The 19,669-nt window shown below is 43.5% G+C and overlaps 1 protein-coding gene across 10 annotated transcripts in view; it reads right to left on the bottom strand.

The window, feature by feature from the left end:
- CCDC85A (coiled-coil domain containing 85A) overlaps positions 1-19,669 on the bottom strand; it is a 196,397-nt gene that overhangs the window by 101,395 nt on the left and 75,333 nt on the right. For 2 of the 10 annotated variants that reach the window (XR_008734851.1, XR_008734853.1), the window contains exons 1-2: positions 8,850-8,947; positions 7,620-7,711 (exon numbers count right to left, since the gene is read on the bottom strand). The exons of 4 other annotated variants lie outside the window; for them this stretch is intronic. Coding sequence is in view for 3 of the 6 variants with exons in the window: in XM_005445665.3 (XP_005445722.3) it covers positions 11,164-11,253; positions 18,314-18,433 (210 nt within the window). In the remaining 3 variants the exon portion in view is untranslated. Of the gene's footprint in view, positions 1-7,619; positions 7,712-8,849; positions 8,964-9,238; positions 11,254-18,313; positions 18,434-19,669 lie in introns of those variants that run through there. 4 more of the 10 variants (XM_055725359.1, XM_027814544.2, XM_005445665.3 and 1 more) reach the window with 3 other exon arrangements.

Genomic DNA, 19,669 nt, shown 5'->3' with positions numbered 1-19,669 from the left:
ACTTTGGAGAGTCTCAAAGAAGGACAGTTCGGGGAGGGGAGAGCTGCCTCTGCCCACAGCAGAGGCTGCAGCAGGGCCAGCCACCACATCCTCCACACCTGCCTTTGAGGGGATGGGGAGGTAGATCAGAGTACCTGGAAAACACAGAGCTGGTAAGACTCCATCTACCCCTAAAAGTGAAAATCAGGTGCAATTTTTTAACATATGAGTACCTGCACTGGGGGTGTGTGCGTGGGCATAGGCTGGGCCGTGAGGCAAGGTGGGGGCTGCCCCAGCCAGGCACAACCGGTTCCTGCTGGTCCCAGTGCAGGCCTCTGCCTCAGGGGAGGCGGCTTCCAGATCAGACAAAATGGCAGCCAGGCAGCTTCCAGAGCAGACAAAATGGCAGCCAGGTGACTTTGAGAGCAGACAAAATGGCAGCCAGCAGCCAGGTGGCTTTAAGAGCAGAAAAAATGGCGTCCAGGCAGCTTCAAGAGCAGACAAAATGGCGGCCGGGGGCTTCGAAAGCAGACAAAATGTTGGCCAGGTGGCTTCAAGAACAGACAAAATGGCGGCCAGGCAGCTTCGAGAGCAGACAAAATGGCGGCCAGGCAGCTTCAAGAGCAGACAAAATGGCAGCCAGGCAGCTTTGAGAGCAGACAAAATGGCGGCCAGCAGGCTTTGAGAGCAGACAAAATGGTGGCCAGCAGCCAGGTGGCTTTGAGAGCAGAAAAAATGGCATCTGGCAGCCTGGTGGCTTTGAAAGCATACAAAATGGCAGCCAGGGGCTTCTAGAGCAGAAAAAATGGTGGCCATGGGGCTTCAAGAGCAGACAAAATGGCAGCCAGGCAGCTTCTTGAGCAGACAAAATGGTGGTCAGGGGGCTTCGAGAGCAGACAAAATGGTGGCCAGCAGCTAGCTGGCTTCGAGAGCAGACAAAATGGCGGCCAGCAGCCAGGTGGCTTCAAGAGCAGACAAAGTGGCGGCCAGGCAGCTTTGAGAGCAGACAAAATGGTGCCCAGCAGCCAGGCCTGAGTGGAAAATATGCGAAGAACAGTCCCATGAGACCAGAGGAGAGCAGACCCAACTCGCCTCGCTGTCCTCTCCAGCTCTGGCATTCAAAGTACAAGAGATAAAACCGAGGGCAGCCACATGAGAGCTAGTACACCAGGGTACATCCCACGGCCACTGGCGACGAGACACAGCCACAGCTTGTCCCAAAACCTCCATGCCGCAGCGCTGACAGAGAGCATGCTGGCAGCTCAGATTGCTGAAAAAGAAATTGCTGATGCAAATTCTTGATTAAGTATTTGAAGTGAGATTTGGCTTCCTGTTGTTTTGCGTTTCTTGGTGTGGTTTTTTTTTAATGTTGACCCATACATAATTTCCCTGGATTCATAAATTTTTTTTGCATTCTGTTCCGTGAATGTGTCAGAGCGACTACTGTTCAATTATAATTTTCACGCTTATTTCATTTTCCAAAATTAAGTGTTAGACCTTTGTAAGATACATTCTCTCTAAACGGCTAGCGTTGCATAGCAGTTTCATTTTATATGATCTTAATTTGCAGATTATTTTTTTTTTAAATACCTTTTGCAGTTAATGTAGCAGCTTATACAGCGGTGAACTCGGAAGTGCTGTGTTAACAGTTGGACTTGATGATCTTAAAGGTCTTTTCCAACCTAAATGATTCTATGATGCTAAGTGGGAATCCTTGGGGTTTGCTAATGACTCCCTGAGACAGAGATGTGGGCAGGAACAAGCCTCCCGGTCCCTTTGTCAGTGGCACAGGACCAAAACTGACAAGGGAATTTTCAGCTGACACTTGAGCATTGCTGAAGGATGCTGAGCATCAATTATTTAATCAAGATCAAAGATAAAACGTTATCTGCGCTTGTCTCAGCACCACTCAGTAGCCGACCAGATCACTATCTGAATGTTATCAAAGACCATCTTCTGTTGTTCCTTCTTCCTGCTAAGGCTGGGATATTAGCAGGGAAAAAGTCAAGTATATAGTCACATGGACTTTTCATCTGAGAAAAGGAAGAGCTTCAAAGGGCTGAGGGAAGCTACTCAATCTGAAGTAGTAACTTTTTGGTTTGGTTTTTTTTTGTTGACGCAACCACTCTTTTTTAATATGAATTTTAATATGAAATTTCTCCAAAATTACCCTAGAGCAGCATGTTTATTGCATGCTGCTGGCACATACCTGCCCTTACATGAATCTGAATTTTCCATTAGCATTTGCAGAAACATTTTGCTGGACACAGTAAAGTTATTACATAACATAAGCACATATGGATTATAGATGCTTTATATGAGTATTCCTGTCATTTACATTCTGTCAGGGTACCGACACAGCTTTTGTCACCATGGTGTTATAAGGCTAATAAAATAGAGCTGAGGGAGGTGATCCTTCCCTTCTGCTTAGCACTGGGGAGACACCTGGAGTGCTGGGTCCAGTTTTGGGCTCCCCAGATGGACATGGTCATACTGCAATAAACCCATGGAGGCCACCAGGATGGCTGGGGACTCAAGCACAAGGTGTGTGCCTCTACCCAGAGGTGCCCAGTAAAAGGATGACAGACAAATGGGAACAGAAAATTCTGTACATATAAGGAAAGCTTTTTCACAACAAGGGTGATCCAACAGGATCAAAACCAGTGCGATGCTGCAGGCGCTGAGGAGTGACCAAGGCCCAGGGATGAGCCCTGCACATCGGGTATGGTCTGGCCCAGAAGTCTGGCCTGCACAGCTTCCCCCTGGCACACAGCCGCTGGCACATTCTCCTGCAGTCGATCAGGCCACTCCTATCCTGTTTACTTGTTATTAATTGTTTCAGCATGTTTTCCAAAGCCTGAATAAATTGTAACTGTTCATCTGTTCACAAGTGACTTGTCAAGGTCCTTAGGTGCCCGACCCCTCTCCTCTGCTGTCACGTGCAGCCAGGCCCCGAACCGCCAGGCAGACCTGCTCTGGCAGACAGCTTCATTATAGCCACATGCTACTGGGGTCAACACAGAATTTAGAGACTGAACTCCAGGTAACATATGGCATAATTTATGATTACAGAACTACACTGGTGCCTTCCTCCCAGTCTACCCAGTTATGCACGGGGCTGCAAAACGTGCAGTACATCAAGATCAAACAGCCCTTTCCAAGCAGGCAAAGGACGATGCCTGCTTTGCCACGGCAAGCCCTCCGTCTGGAGACAAGCTGGCCAGGCCCTCCCCATGGGATACATGAACTATGGGGGTTGCTGGCCCTTCTTGATGGTCCATGGCACCTTCAGATACAGAGTGGCTATTCTCCTGTACAGAAACAAACACTAATGTGCTAATTATGCACCTGTGTCCTTGGAGTTTACTGCCTTCAACATCTATTTCATTCCTCCCCTAATGTTATTAATGAGATTTATGGAGACAAGGTTTCATCATTCATCATAATTTTACTTTTTCTCCCCCCTTTTAAAGTTATTGGCAAAACAAGATGAATATTTTTAGAAAAATTTCTAATTGTAATTAATCTCTAGGAGGCAAAATCTTTTGTTTTGTTTAAGATGTATGCATAATCTATTTACTGTGATTAAATGAAGAAGCTTTTAAGTCCTCTTAGCTACAGGTTACCAAATCTGGACATGATGTGCCCTACCTGTCTGCCGGGAGCAGACCGTCCCAAAGGAGCAGGTTTTACTTATAAGTCACTCATTCAGATGCCACCAAATGCAAAGATATAAATAACCAGTTTTGTTACAGACCTTTTTGGTTTTGATTTTACCTTGGGTTCTCCTTTGAACTGTCTAGTACCCATATCCTGATCAGGAAAGCTAAGAAACTGTGTTGGGAGCCTTACCAAGAGAAATACGCTGCCTTTTGGCAGACAACAGACTTTGCTCAAAAGAGCGCAAGACCCCGTCCTGCAACACCGTCTAACCGCACCCCGCGCCGGGCCATAAGCTATCCTAAGTCCTGCTTGTTTCAGCGACCTTCAAGTAAAACCTGGTGTATGCCTATGTGTACCTGGCAAGCAGACCCACAGAGCACACCTGAGCACCTGAGTAAAAGGGAGGCTGCACCATGCTACGTATTGATCCTGGCAACTAGGAAACTAACAATACATACTATTCTGCTACTACACTGTGCATCAATTCAGTAGCAGCTCTTAATTCATGCATCATTATGAAAGGCTTGACAGCTACAATGTGTTTTTTTTAAAAAAAAAGTGTTTTCAGCATGAAAAGGCATCTAACATATGCTCTCCCTCCAGCCCTAGTGACCTGTTGGCCATTTAAGGCTCCCAGCAGTTCTGCCAGTGCAGTGTGGTGCCCTGGCACTGTCGCACCAACAGACTAACATTTCTGCAGGAGCTGACGGATGGCGGTGCCAGGAGGCAGCTAAGCAAGGGCAGAGGGGATCGTGGTTCAGCAACACATAAACTGAACCACAAAGCTTGCAATTCAGAGGTCCTTGTGCTATTTGTGGTATCTTGTTCCCTCGGAGAGACGATTTCTTCCCATGCTGTGGAAGATTTGTCTTTCTAGATGGCACCACCCAGAGCAGAAGGCCTCCAAGAAGAAGTTTTTGCAGTTATGCATAATCAAAGCTTCAGTAAAAGAAAGCTAAACCAGAGCAATCACTAGGACCTGTTACAAAACAGTAAGAAACACCCTTTAACCCCAGCCAACCCCTCCTCTGTCTTTTCATCCACTTCCTACAAACTTGGCTGCACACAAGTTCACCATCACTTCCCTTCTCTATTCAGCCATGCAACCACCTGCCCTGAACAGCAATGACTCCGGTCCTGCTGCCCGAGTGCAGGGTGGTTAACCACGGCTGAGAATAACTCGCTTCTGGCATTCAGTACCACAACTTCTTCCCTGCTGCCTTGGTTTTATTTGTCCATGGCTACAAATGCTAATGTTCAGCTAAGCTGTTCTGAGACACCACTCACATGCTGCAGAAAAAAAGCATAGGAGGAAAGTAAAACCTCCAGTCAACATTTGGTAGGCTGTTGGCAGCACAAAGCCAGAGTGCCCAAGTGACGCATCCAAGCCCAAAATACCCAGTGCAAGATTCCAGAACCTTTTGTGAGAAGCCAAAGGGATGCTGCAAAATGGACATAACAACAGGCTTGAAAAATAAATACTGAGAGGAAGTGTGAAAGAATGCATTGCTTTAACATCAGTGTAAGGTGAGAACACACGACATCATTCATCTTGCACTTAATTGTAAGCACATGTTCAGGTTCCAGCCTGAAGCAAGGAGTTAATTCTCCAATTATTTCACAGGATTACGACATTTTTTCTTCCCCAGGAAATGTAGTGTTATTGTGAAGCCCATCCAGACATGCTATTTCATAATTAATACTAAATAAAAAGTGAATTCTCTTCTTTGTCTAAATAGTTTGCTTTGGGCTCAGCTAGGAGCCGCAATTAGCAAGACAGCCTCCCCGAATGCATTTGATCTGCCACAGGGTGTCCTGCTGTGTATCAGAAGAACAAACCTGATTTCACACAATCCATGGGGTTTATGCTGGCTAGATGTGCTATAATTAAAATGATCTCCTCCCCCCCGACCACCACCCAAGGGCTTGTGTTTTTTTGTGGAGAGGCACGCACATACCTAATTTAACAGTTTTGTTGATTTACACTTCTGCTCTTTACCAGTTCCCTTTGTAGCATTTACTGTTTGTAGTTTGGTGCAGAAACTGGGACCTGTTATCATTTGTGTTATAGGTTCATTTTATTAGCAGGTATAGAGGAACAGTTCCCATGGAAACATTTCCATGTTTCATGGCATACTTTTCCTGGGATTTTCAAGGTTGTGTAGGGTGGGCTCTGGGGTGCCCTGGGGTTTTCTAAATGGGCACATGGAGCAGCCTGTGAACACTTCCCCTTCAGCAGGGGGAGAAAAATAATGTATTTTTAGATTGTGTATTTCCTCTCTTATGAAGTCTAACACCTGTGAAAACAGAGCAGCTTGAAAGCCCCACACCAGAGACTGATGTTCAGGCCAATTCCCGCCACTCTGACAACAAACCAAATCCTAGCTTGAAAGGCCACCTCAAAACCCAGGACAGCGTTTCCCTTTCACTCTCCGACCTTTACACTTAAGCCAAGAGTGATTCTGTGGTTAAACAGGGCTTAGCACACTCACCTGAGCCATGTTCCTTGTGTCACTAGGGTCTTTCAAAGCTTCTTGGAAAAAAACCATACCACAAACAAACTCTACACTCTACAGCTGAGGTGCTCAGGCCCAGGGAACACTACTGCTCATGGGCCAACCCTGTCACCTGGCATTCATCAAGAGCAACACTTAAAAGAGTCACATGTGAAAATGTTAGACCACCTTATTTCCTTATTTCTCACAGGCCTCTAGGATTGCCACACACACAGGTGTGCTGCGTAGCAAATGCGTTGTAGCATTAGTCGCCAGAACACAGCAGAGATTCACCTGCAGCCTGGACCCTAGCAAGACGGGTCCCCATCCCCCTTAGCTTTGTCCTCTTCCTTTCCAGAGTCTGGGAATGGGTTCCCAGTTATTTTTTCCTTTACTTTTTCATCTTAAAGCTTTAAAAAAATGATTTATTTACATTTACTTCAACCTATTCACAGTACTGAGGAAACCCTCCCCAAAGAAACGTCAGACTTCAGAGCCACTGAAGAGATAATTATAACAAAATTCAAGTGGAGAATAATTATCATGTTCAAAAAACCATATTAAATAATTCATTATTATTATTTTGGCACTTGTTTCTGAATGAGGTGTGTAGGAAGCCATTCCAGACAGAAGCATGTAATGAAGTCCCTGGGGTCCTCCCCCACCAGCCGGTAGCGTAAGAACCACCACTCACACTTGGACAAGACTGGAGCTACCCAGTCTGGTTCCAGCACAGACATATCAAGATCAGAAGATGCTATGGTTTTATTTATTTTTCCTCATCCCCAGTGAATATTTCTCAGTTTTCTAATTACTGCCACGGAGGTGTCTGAGCTTTCTCAGTTAAGACAGACTCAAGTAAGGTTTATGAGTCTGGCCCATGTTATCTCTTAAGTTTTTAAAATGTGACAGTATTTTTATTTATGTAAGATTATTTAAAACTTTATTCTCATTTGCTTTACCGTTTCTGGGCTACCTGACTCTCCACCAAACTCAGGAGGAGTGCCCAGGAGCATCCCATGTAGTCTTACTAAGCCTTCCTCTCCTCTCTGATCTTTTTGCGAAGTAAAACCCCATGAAGAGTCTGGAGTCATCAAGGAGGTGGGGAGAGGTTCTTTAAAAAAAAAAAAAAAAAAAATCAACCACCAACAAAAAAATCACGAACAAAAAAACCACAACCAGAAAAAAAACCCACAGGAACCAAACCCCAGAAGAATCATTACTAGCAAGAAGATAATTTGCTCTTTCCTCCTTTTACAGTTTCTCCCTCCCTCTTGCTTCCAATGCTGCATGTATCAGATGCGAGTTCCCAACTCTGGCAAACACCATCTTGTGATTCACTTCTAGGCCTGACTGCATGTGCTATGAAGTACCAAAACCACGAGGCAGCCCAGCAAGTGCCTGTTCACTAGTTGGCAAAACTATGAAAAACCTCTCTTTATTAAATCCAGGCAGAACTGCTATTAAGTCAGCTGTTCCTACCTTCGGGTTTTGGAATGACCAGAGTCGCAGAGCTACTGGCTGGCTTGGGTATGTTTGTGGTTGGGATCCCTGTGTACATGGTTCACCCGAGCCTGGAAGACACAAGCGTGGAGATATAAGGAGGTCTTGGCATTATATACTGGTATTTGCCAGTCCATTCTGCAGGAACTCAAAGGACAGTCTCATAAAGACTTTTCCCTCTGCTGGTGAGGTCAGTATGAAGAACTCACACCACCCTGTGACTTATTTCAAAAACATATAAAGAATTAACCAGTGCCCTGGCAAGAGGGGTGGTGTTCACTGTGGAGGTACCTGACAGCAACACAGAAAGCTTGTGGGTCATTTGGTGTTTGGGCGGCACGAAGGAGCGTTGGGCTGGGAGCCATCCCCACACCACAGAAGCAGTTTGGGCTGGCTGGGCTCAAAGCACAGTGGCTTCATGCCACCACATTCATAAACATCTCCATCCACAGCAACCTTTGAGGAAACGGGATCTACTGAAACCATTCTCTTGCTGAAAAACAAACTGCCATTCTTTACCTTCTAACCCCTCAGCAAAGCAATCTTCTCCACTCCAGAATGTAAAATCCACTGACTACATATACTGCGCAACGGCTATTTAAAATTCACTCACACAGTGAATTTTATAGCTCATTCATGCTCAGCTTAGAAGCTAGGAATGGCCCCGTAACAACATGTGAAATTTTTTGACTGAACCAGAACTATGCTAAAAACAACTGAATGAGGAGTCCACGAGGCTTGGCACAATTACGTTTCACTGAAAAACACCTAACCATGTGGGCAGAGAGCAAGACAGACAAGATGAAGGCCTGTAACTACTACAGCAATTTTTATTCATTAGTATAGAGACATATCAGCAGGCTACAGGACCTCTCAAGAGCACTGACCTCTTCTCCACACACTGCACACTTTCTCCTCTTAGTAAGCTGTACTTTTAGGAACCCCCACTGGAATTATTAGCTTCAGCTTCAAGATATTGATTGTAATAAGTCTTATTTTCCCTGAAAATGTAGTGCAAATTCTCTGCTCGCTGGCACAAGCAGTAACAAGCAGCCCTTTTCACCGCACCTTCCCCCGACACAGGCAACCCGTGGTGGGATGAGGGAGCCCAGCCCCGGGGCACAGATGCAGTAGGCACCAGAGGCCACCAACACACAACAGGACACAGCCAGCCTCCCCCAGTACCCCAGACGCGCCTGTATCTCTTACCTGAGCAAAGCCGCTCGCAGGAGCGCCATATCACCCCGTCCTCCCCTCAAAGCTGCCCCGTGTGAGAAGCAGGAAGGAAGCGGTGCTGGCTGCCCGTGCAGCACAGCTGGTGAGCTAACACATCGCACCTGGGGCACGCAGCTGGTGGCAAGCTGGAGCAGACTACCTACAACACATACACAGTAGCTACTTCATTTAGCATGAAAGATAGAAGTGAGTTCATGCATCTGTTATTTTTTAACACAGCAGGAGATAACTAGCAAAAATCCACAACATGCAGCTAATTTCTCAAGCAAACAGGAAACATTTTAACACAGCTCCTTCAAAGCAAACTGCATGTGAGCCCAAGCACCTCGTGGCTTCCGTCATTAAAAGAGAGCAAACAACAGTGAGATTCTATAATTTATTACCATTGCTAAGATGAACACAGATACTTGATATCCAATCATATGCAGAACTGTAAAAAAATAGTTTTAATACAGTATCAAAATTTACACAAGTGTAGTGTCAAAAGACCAGTGTCCCTCAAACTAGCCCCTGCACATACATACGGCAGGCACAAGTACATGTTTTACATTTTTTCATACATACATATAGATATATAGGAATACAACAATTGAAGTTTAACTATGCAAACAATATGTACGGGAGAAAACAACATGTAAAGATAACAGACAACTGTTTGGGCTGGGTTATATATAAGAAATTACGCAAGAGTACAATGTTTCAAAATGGAAGGCTGGATTCTGCATTTCCAACTCGAGGCAGAGTGAACAGGAGTTTTGCCCGAGAAAGCAATGCTGGATCAGAGGCCTCACATCAAATGGTACCAAGTAAAAACAACAACAGAAACCAATATAATTACTGCTGAAAATTAACACGCTTTTTCTGGAGACAGCAGATTTACATCATACTCTTATGCATTCCACTGCAAATAGCCCACAAATACAGCATGTTGCAAGCTCAGAGAAAACAGAGGTTCCGACTTTGGCTCAAATCTTAATAACCAAGGACAAACCAGAAACCCAGGAATTGTTGCATTCCTATTTTTTTTTTTCTTTTTAATTTTTATTAGTCTTTTTGATGCTCAGCTATGGTAAAAAGTTAAGCAACAGCATTCAGTCACAAGCCTGTTGCACATTCATACATGAAACTATCTTAGATAGTTTTAGATATACACAGCTGTTTTAGATCTACACAAAATACCTATCATTGCAATTCAATACACACAACTAGTATCATACACATAGATAAAAATAAACTAAGCACATCTAGGGCGCCGTCTGGTCAAATCTCTGGCAATCTGAACAAGAGCTTTCTGACTCATAATAATGAATGACATGCTCCAAGTATAATAAAACCTTTTTCTTTGAAAGAATGCTACAGTGGCAAGAAAAGCTTTTTTATAATGCAGTGCAATCTCTTAGATCCTTATAGACTCTTGTTAAATAAACCAGCATGTCTCTAAATTAAACAGTAGAAATTAGCATCCTGACAATTGGAAAATGCTTTCCAAAAAAAACCCCCTCTGATGGAAATTCTGATTTGAGACCTGTAACAGTGATACCTAAGTATTCTGCTCATTAAAGGGCTGCAAGCATCATACACGTCTTCAGAAGATGTGCATCAAAGTGAATCGAAAAGAAAGCTATCTTTACTTTCATTTAGAAAGAAATTGTGTTTCACTACAAGTACTGTAGTTATGCTACACTACTGGCTGGTTAGGAGACTTTATGGTCTTTAGCACCTCCAAAGGCAGGTATTCTACGAAAGCAAAAAAATCACCTGGAAATTGCCTAAGCACCATTAACTGATACTTTATAGACTGAAGTGTGAGTTACTAAGAAGTGACTTTCTCAAAACTGCGGAGACAAAAGGCACAGTTTATCAATGTCTCTCCAGTCTGGTGAAAAACCTCTGTTAAATCCAGTGGAAAATTCGTTCAAACTTACTAGAGGTTCACTGTAACTAACCAAAATAAAACTTATTTCATTTAACTCCTGCAGAATCCCGATTATCTTTTAGTTAGGATGGAAATACCTCAGTGCTTCTAAATGTGGCGTGTTGAAGTGACGATGTGGCGGCAGCGTTTCACTAGCCAGTATACTGAAACAGCAGTATTGAGGAGACACTGACGGCACGGCTCCTCTGAAAGACCTCTGTGCAGAACCTCTACTAGTTTCCAGTGAAGTCTCTTGTAGTGCATACAGACACCCTGTCGTCAGCTGGGAAGTCACTGTGGACGTAGTCAGTTCTTTCTCTCTCATCAGCAGTTCAAACTCTTTCTCTTCAGAAAGGACTTTCTCCGGGCCTTTTACATAGGTCCTTTATACTGATTTCCTGACAAATGTTGTCTAATGCCAGGGCACGACCCTGCAGCATCTCCAAGTTTCCTCCACACAACCTAAAGGGAGGACGGAAAGCGATCTCATTATCACCAGTTAAGATGTACTGGCGTTCACATAGACATGCATCTGGGAACGCCACATCTTCATTACACAGACCATGCAGTACGGTAAGGACAGAGGGGAGGTACACACAAGAGGAAAGAACATTTCTCATGGGATACAACACTCCTGAACACAGAAAGCACATGCTTCTAGGTAAAAATGATTAAAAACAGAGACAAATGAACTAGCACGTGCATCATCAGGAGATAATATGCGTCAGATACAAGACTGAGGGCATTTAAAGGCCTCAACTGAAACTTTGTTCAACTACTTCCCAAACCACACCTCTTGAAGAACACAATGCAGAAGCACAAAGCTCAGCTCAGAGGAGCCTAAACGTTTCCAGTTCAAAACGCACAGAGCAGTCCTCTTTTTCAGAGAATTTACTTGCTCTCTTAAAATCAAACAAGGCATTAGAAGTATTTATTTATTTCATTTTTTTCTTCCTTGAGATTAGAGGAATTGTGCACGTAGTCATTGTTCTATACATGCTTGTGTATTTTGTTGAACCACAGCAAAATCGACAATTTAGCAGAGGTTAGCAATTTTTTTTCTCGGCGTGCTCCATACATTATAAAGGTTTCCTTCCTCATATTCAACCATCTACTCCCATTCATGACTGCATAATATCCATGTTACAATTATGGAATTAAAAATACAGAGAAGTTATACCCCAAAACAATTGGGAAAGTATTTTATAATGATTTATAAAAAGATTGACCCATTACAAGCAGGAGACTCAGTAGTAGCTTGTGTTGTACCACCAGGCGTCTCTTCCAGGAACCACCAGGAACAAGGGTGGTGATTATCAACATACTGTGTATTGCAATTTAAGATTATTTCTTTAATAAGTTTAATGATAACCAACTAGCAACCAGCTGAAGTATAACTGCTGCTAACTAAATCACTCATTAATCTCTGAACCCATAGCAATATGACTGTCAAGAAAGGCAACAACTGTTTTCCATTGTCGTTATTTATTATTTGTATTTTAGCAGCGCCCAGGCTGTGTGAACAGAGACTGCATTAGCTCAAACCGAACAGACACAAAGCAGCCGGACCCTGGGAAGTCAACCTCCTGAAAAGACAGTTCCTACAGCTGATGAGCAAAGGCAGAACGACCCCGAGGTTCTGTGCAAGAGGTGGGAATATAACCCCGTTCCTCTGAGCCTTTGCTGAAGAAAACCTGAGTCCAAGCACAAAAAACAGAAATACTCCCAGATTGGAAGTAGTAAGACTACAACACAGGGCCAAGAAAATTAAAGTCCTTAAAAGGAAACTGTCTTTAATGCTAATGGCTGGGCATAACCTAAACCCTGCAAACTTCCCATATGACCAGAATCTTGCTGCCTGAAGTCAGAGGTTATCATGATAAAAATATTAATGTCTTTTAGTTATGTTTGCTGTATTGCGAAACACTGTGCCACAGTGCAAGCATGAAAAATGGGGTTTCAGTGAAACCTTCTGAATCGGCTGTCCACGGCAGAGCCATGGGAAATGGCAGAGGGCTGGGTATGACGAGACAGGTGTTTCTTTCCAATGTTTGGTCACTGATTTTCCTAATTTAATATTATCAGAAAAAGGGGTGTCTAGGATAGCTTTCGTGAGAAGGCACATTGTACCTACATATGCCTTTCAACATTTTTTCTGGTCAATAAACATTAGACAATATTTACTAAGCAGCTAGTGTTGACACAATAATAAACTAAAAGGTGACACTTGCAGAAGTCCTTTATTTCCAGCTGAACAAATGACCCCTGATTGCCAGGAAGGTTCAAACGCATACAAGAAAAAGCTGACATCTTAAGCAGAATTGACAAGGTGGGGTCAAAAAGGAATACTCATGCCATTTTTATGGGTGGAAATGGAGAAATCTTTATCAGCAACCACTTTTGCTTGTGCATACAGTGCAACAGACACCTGGACCTCAAAGGCATCACAGTAGTTTTATTTGGCTCCTTTTCAGAAACACAGAATGATACAGGATAAACTTCTGCAGATTTATCACCAGACTCTCCTTTTGTGCTGTCATATGTACAGTTCATTGCACGCTCATGGTAACTGTACATACTGCTGCCTTCGCTGCACATAGATATTTGGCCTTCTGCATTGTATATGCATTTTGGTTTTGCACATAGTGTTTTTTTCTTCTCAATTCACTAGTTCAACACTGACTTGTCACAAACAGCACTAAAGGAATTCCTTTGCATTTACAAGCACTCAAAAGAAAATTGAATACTTAAGCATTCCTGAATGTGTTTTAATCAGCTGTGACAGAGTAGAAAGCCCAGTACCAAAAATGTCAATCAGAATTTCAGCAGAAAGCTTGACTAAATAAAGGACAGGTATGATGTTCATGATACAATCTTGGCAATTCATTTCTAGTTTACTTCCAACACACCAGAGTGAAAGGCTGGAGAAATCTTCTGGAAGCCAGACGGAAACCTGCACCCTAACTGCAGAGAGCAGCCACATCACTGCCAGCTGTGGTGGTGTTCCAGGCCCATGGTACTTCATGTGCAGCACAAAATACTCACGGAGATCTCCAGGCTCCCTGACCCCTCTTGCCCAGCTTCCCACCAACCCCATATGGCATATCCCAGGTCCCCTTTGGCTGCCAGCCCAGGTGAGCTTGCTGCAGCCCTGTGAACAAAACTTACCGGTAGGCCTGAGGAAAATAATGAACACCCCTTCAGGCTTAATCCAAACATTCCTGTGCTTTGAAATTACCTCTGTGCCCACTAATACATGATTAACTACCTCTAAACCTGCTGCTACATATTGCTATGTTCTCCTAAGACAATGCAAGTATATAAATACAAAGCAAAACCATTCCAAATATGCTGTTGATGAGGTGGTTACCAATACCATATGCACATTCTGAGGAGCAAATTCCCACATCCATTATCTTAATAAAACATCAACATCATCATACAACACCATAAAATTCCTACAACATGAATTATACATCCAAATTGCATTTTGGTACCAATCAAGACTATGCACCAAAATTATAGAGCCCAAAATGAAACTTGTCATCATTCCACTGTTTTCAAAGGCAAAACGATGCCATGGCAAACGTTTCACGTAAAACACCCACAGTGCGCAAAGCTGCAGCAAGAGTGAGCTACAAACTGGAAGGAACTGCAATGAGAATGCAAAAGAAAAGAAACATTATAATCAATTCATCACAAATCCACTCTACTCTTAATATGGGCTAGATGAATGCAAAAAAAGTAAAACCAGAAAGGAAAATGCCAAGTATTTTGAAAGTATAATAACACATCAATAGTCAAACCAGACATAGATTATGAAAGTCAGAAGAAAAGGTAGCATTTCAGTGCCAGCAGCAGAGCTTTGAATGGCTAGGGAACAAAGAGACAAGGCAGAATACAAGTATATATTTGGGATTTACAAAAATGAATTGATAATGTCAAATTTAGTATATTAGCATTTTAGAAGTGGCATTACTTACATCACGAGAAGTCTTATGGATTACTATTAAATATGTATTAGTTAGAAACTGCTTTTTTAGCCATAAATTCCAACAGAATAGTGTAGGCAGGAAATTACATAGGTGCCATTGTTCAGATGGGGAAACTGAGGCTGCCAGACTTCATCGTACTTGCTAAATTTTATTCTTCTGAAGTTTGAATTCAGGTCAGCTGAGTCATACAGTACTTTATCCCAGATATATTATCACACATAGATTTTTCCGATCAATACTAACCAACATGTTAAAATTAAACTGTTCCTAATAAAACAGTAATTACATTACAAAACCAGTAATAGACTTAATTTCCATATAATATTTTCAAAGGCATGTTGTCAGCACTTAAACAAAAAGATACTTTGCATCTTCAGGTGTTTCCAGCTCAACATGGAATATCAAGTTAAACACCTCAAACTTATACTGCACATTTCTCCAGCCACAGCTTTTTCTGTCTCATTAAAGGTAGTGGTAAGAGTCTTAAAGAGTCTTTAACAGACTGCTAATTTATATTTTCCTGAGCTTCCAAGACAAACGTATGTTGTTGGTTTTTTTTTAAAAAAAGGAAGTTTTCCTTTACAAATTTGTTTTCCTGCCACTAATACAAGCAGTAGTATATTTAAGCTTTCATAGGTCCTTCCTGAGTGTGGAAGTAGTATATACATATACATATATAACTGACCAATTGCATTTAAAGATAATTAGACTGATTACAGTGCTCTGGATTTCAGGGCAGAAGGGATCATTAAATCTTCTTGCCTGACCTCCTGGGTACCACAGAACACTTACTTTTCTGCAGCAACTCCTATACTTAACCTCAGACCTTGTCTTCCATTAAATATACCTCAATTCAATTTGCAGACGGCATAGTGGAGTTTCCAGTAGGAGACGCTGAACTCAGGATAGGAAAACCCAACGCAAGTTTCACCAGTAAGCTTGTGTCCTTGGTCATTCAGGCAGTCAGACTAAGAAACCACCGTCATTCCATAAACCCTGGTCTGCAAAGCAAACCTATGTGGAATATGCACATCTCCACGCACAAGCATGAAGTTTGGCCATACACAACTTACAAAAAGAAACAAAAGCACCCTGCCATATGGAATAACTACTTATATATCCCCAGTGATACCAGTTGCACTAGGGAATAATCCCATAACCACGGGCAGGGTGGGGAAGATGGCCAAGGCCCAGGCAGGGGCGCACACACACAGCAATTTCTTCCTTCAGCCACCCTGCGCGATGGATCAGATCATGGAAGAGCCCTTCCCAGACCAGCTGCATGGCAAAGCTCTCCTCTCTCTTTCACCGCTGCCTCCCAGTAGGAGATTCACAGGCAATATATTTTTTTGAACATCTCCTCATCACTCAGGAACAAAACTAGCAGTAACCTCCCTCTGTTTTCTTATGGATCTGTCCCTTTAAAATACATTCCTGCTGTTTAGATTCCTTGCTGTGCAGAAGGGGATTGCACTAACAATGAGGTTTTGTAACAAAGACTATTCCTGTTTTGCAGGAATTCCAAATTGCCAAATTTGTAAAGAAAAGCAGGCTCCTGACGTCGGCTTGTTCTTCCTCCTGCATCTGATTCTGACAAGTGATGCAAGTGGGAGCTCTGCATTCCCCAGAAAGGCAGGATCAAACCCATACGCTTCACCAGGGGAAACAGCAGGGTCTCCTGCCCGGCTGGGAATGGGGAAGTCTCTCTTTAGCTGACAGCTCACTTCCATTCTGAATATAACAGTATCATTTTTATCTATTTCTGCCTGCTGCAATACCTCCTAGCAAACCAAAAGCTGAGCTTTCACATCATATTGAACTAAATTCTGTGAATTTCTTATCAATCCATTTCAGCTACCAAGATATCAGCTGTTGTTCAAATATTTCACTTACTGCAACCAACTATCACAGGTTGTCAAAAGCGTGTTGTTAAATGTCCTTTCAGGGAAATGTCTTTCCCAATGGGTATTTTAAGAGAACTACAAAAGGCTTTTTTTGATAATTATGCATGATCTCTTGACAAAATTACCTGGCATAGCTTTATTTTCTAGGCAACAGCAGGTGAAATATATGGGAAGGTGCAGACAGGACTGCGAGCACTCCTCCACAGCGGGGAATGGTGGTTCATCGCGCCTCTCCTGCACGAGGGCGAGACCAGCGCACTCCAGAGCGCTGCCGAGGGGGATGTGGTCGGGGGGGCCGGTACAGAGGGGACCTGCAATTGTGTGCATGGGGAGAGGGGCTCAAGCACTCTGCTGCTACTTGCCCCCTTCTGATGCCAGTAAAACAGGCGAGGTGGCTGCAGTGAATCCCTGCGCCCAGTTATGTTACAGGAAGGGATCTGATTGCTGTAATTTGTGCACAGTTCACTTGCATAAACCTATTTCCTCAGGCTTCATGGAGGAGAAGTCAATGTCACCCAGCCATGTGGAAGATAATCACCCTGTGCATAAACTCAGATGTCTAGGCAAGTCTACAGCACGACTGAGCTCTTACTGTGCACCGTGCATCGCCACAAAGCTCCAAAACAGAGCAAATGTCTACAAAATTCCCTTGCAGCTCTCTGAATGAGTGCAAACCCATACCCTCCAAGTAACCAGCACGTCCCTGCAACATCTGTATCGGTGGGGAATAATACCCACTAAAACGAATTAATATTAAAGCAGTTTAGCTAATGAGTGAAGTACAGGTGAGATGTGCACAAAGCACCAGAAAACAATCATGTCGGAGCCAGCACTAGGAGACAGGAATAGAGAGTCCCTGCTCTCTGCTCAGCTCAGCATCAGTTCTTAATCCTCCCCAGAGGAGCACGGACACAACTGACGCCCATGCTGCAGTGGGACAGTAAACTCTGCCACTTGTTGATTCAGATCACCTGATAAACCATTGCATCTTGCAACAGCTTTCTAAGTTTCATTAATTGCAAGGGTTTCGCTGATGACATAGGTAAGAACTTGCAAACTTGCCCCTCTGATTGCTGGTGTCAATTGCTGTTTATCAATGCAACACAGGTCTTTGCAATCCAACCCTGACTTCAGAGTAAACCACATCTGCTCTCAGTTTCAACAGTGACCTTGGGATCATGATGCATGAGTCTTCAGCCCAAAGTTCTGCTATTTTTATTACAAATATACCATGTGCATTGGTTTTATCTTTGCATGAAAGTATTTCTCTCTGCATGGGTTACAGGAATCCATTATATTCCACTGAAGAACAAATACGCAACCTAGATAAAGTAGAAAGACTTCCTTGTTCAGAAAAACACCACTTTTCAGCTTCGAAAGAAAAACTGTGCAGATGTAAGTAATTTGGAGAGCAGCTACAGCTGGCATCACCCCCATCATAAGGGCTGATCCCTGCCCCAAGAAACACACAGTCCACAGATGCAATGAGTGACAAACAGAAAAACAATCCCGCTCATGACAGTAACATCCCAGCGGTGTCCACAGGGATGTTGCCAGGACAATACGACATGTGTTGAGTAACAGACACGATGTTTTGCATGGACTGTACCGGAGGAGCGTTACCTTCAGAGCATTTACCACTGAGTCAGACTGCTGAGAGGCTGAGCCATGTCCACTGACGCTAGCTGGCTCGTTTGCAGAGCAGTAACTCCCCTCCGCCCCTCCTGGCATCCTAATGGGATCCTTTGCAAAAAATTAAAAACTATTTAATAAAGAAAAGGGTTGGTAACTAATTAAAACAGATGTCAGTTATTTATTGGTCTTTTTTAAAAGGCTGAGAAGCACTGAAGGCATGTTTTACTCCAAAGCCCCCCTCCTTCTGTGCCACAGTTAACCACGATCCACGTGAGGCAGCTCAAGTGCTACTGTTGAGTGTCACCCAAACACTCTGGCCCTCGAGGGTATCTATCTGGAAAATCAGGACATAAGAATAAAATCTCTTATGTATGTACATTGCCTCAAAAAAGTGCTGCGAGTTTCAGAGAGATGATTTCAACCCCAGAGGAAGGTTTTGAGAATGTATAATTTTATCCCAACAATTCTGCAGGTTGTTCCTTCAACAAAACTCACATTTTAAAATGTCGCTGCAAGGTTTGCAACACCCGCTCAGCCTCAGCTGACCAGGGAAGGAGCCGGGAGCTCCAGGCTGCCAGCTCACTCCTCCTCTGCCTCCAGCTGCTCCGGTGCAAGGCCATGTCCTCCTGCTTGCCTGCGAGATGTCAATGTGTACCCAACAGTGACAATCTCAGGGGTTTTTTCCTCCCAGCGAACACCTGGAAGGGTTCTTCAGGACACTGCTAAACAAATGCAATCTACCTAAACTCTTAGAGCTCACCTCAAACATTGCTAGGATGTAAAGCATCTCCTGGAGCGACTGCAGTGCCGAGGTAACCTGAGCAAGCAGCCTGCTTCTGAGGAGTGCTAAAAATACCCCTGCTGCATTCATGGACAGCAGTGTGATAGCTGCAGCGACACAGACGGCCCAAGAAGACCCGAGGCGCCTTCAACCTGACCTGCTCTCTACTGTCTTTCTTCATGCCCAATTTTGTTTTTTTTAAGAAAGAAAGAGAAATATAAAGAAAACATTTCAAAGATTGAAAGATGACAAGTTCCTTTCTTAAAGAGTAAGAAACACTGTAGGAAAGATTAAGAAAAAAGGTGGCAGTAATTCCTGCTGGAATGTGTGGGAAATGCATTTCTGAAGGAAAAATAATGACAGTGGAAAGAGCCTCTGATCACAATCAGTGCCCTGAGGTGCACTAATTTGCCCCACTGGGCAAGCACATAGCATGTTGCAGTCTTTTGGGGGATGTCTATAATCTAAACAATAGGAAAGATGAAGGTGGGTAAGGGAGAGAAAGGGCACAGAGATGACACGAGGTGAACTTCACAGATCCAGTCTGCCTGAAAACGTTTAAT

This window comes from Falco cherrug, chromosome 13, assembly GCF_023634085.1.
Source record: "Falco cherrug isolate bFalChe1 chromosome 13, bFalChe1.pri, whole genome shotgun sequence".
Classification (NCBI taxonomy): Eukaryota; Metazoa; Chordata; class Aves; order Falconiformes; family Falconidae; genus Falco; species Falco cherrug.
This window is presented reverse-complemented; position numbering and strand designations above follow the sequence as displayed.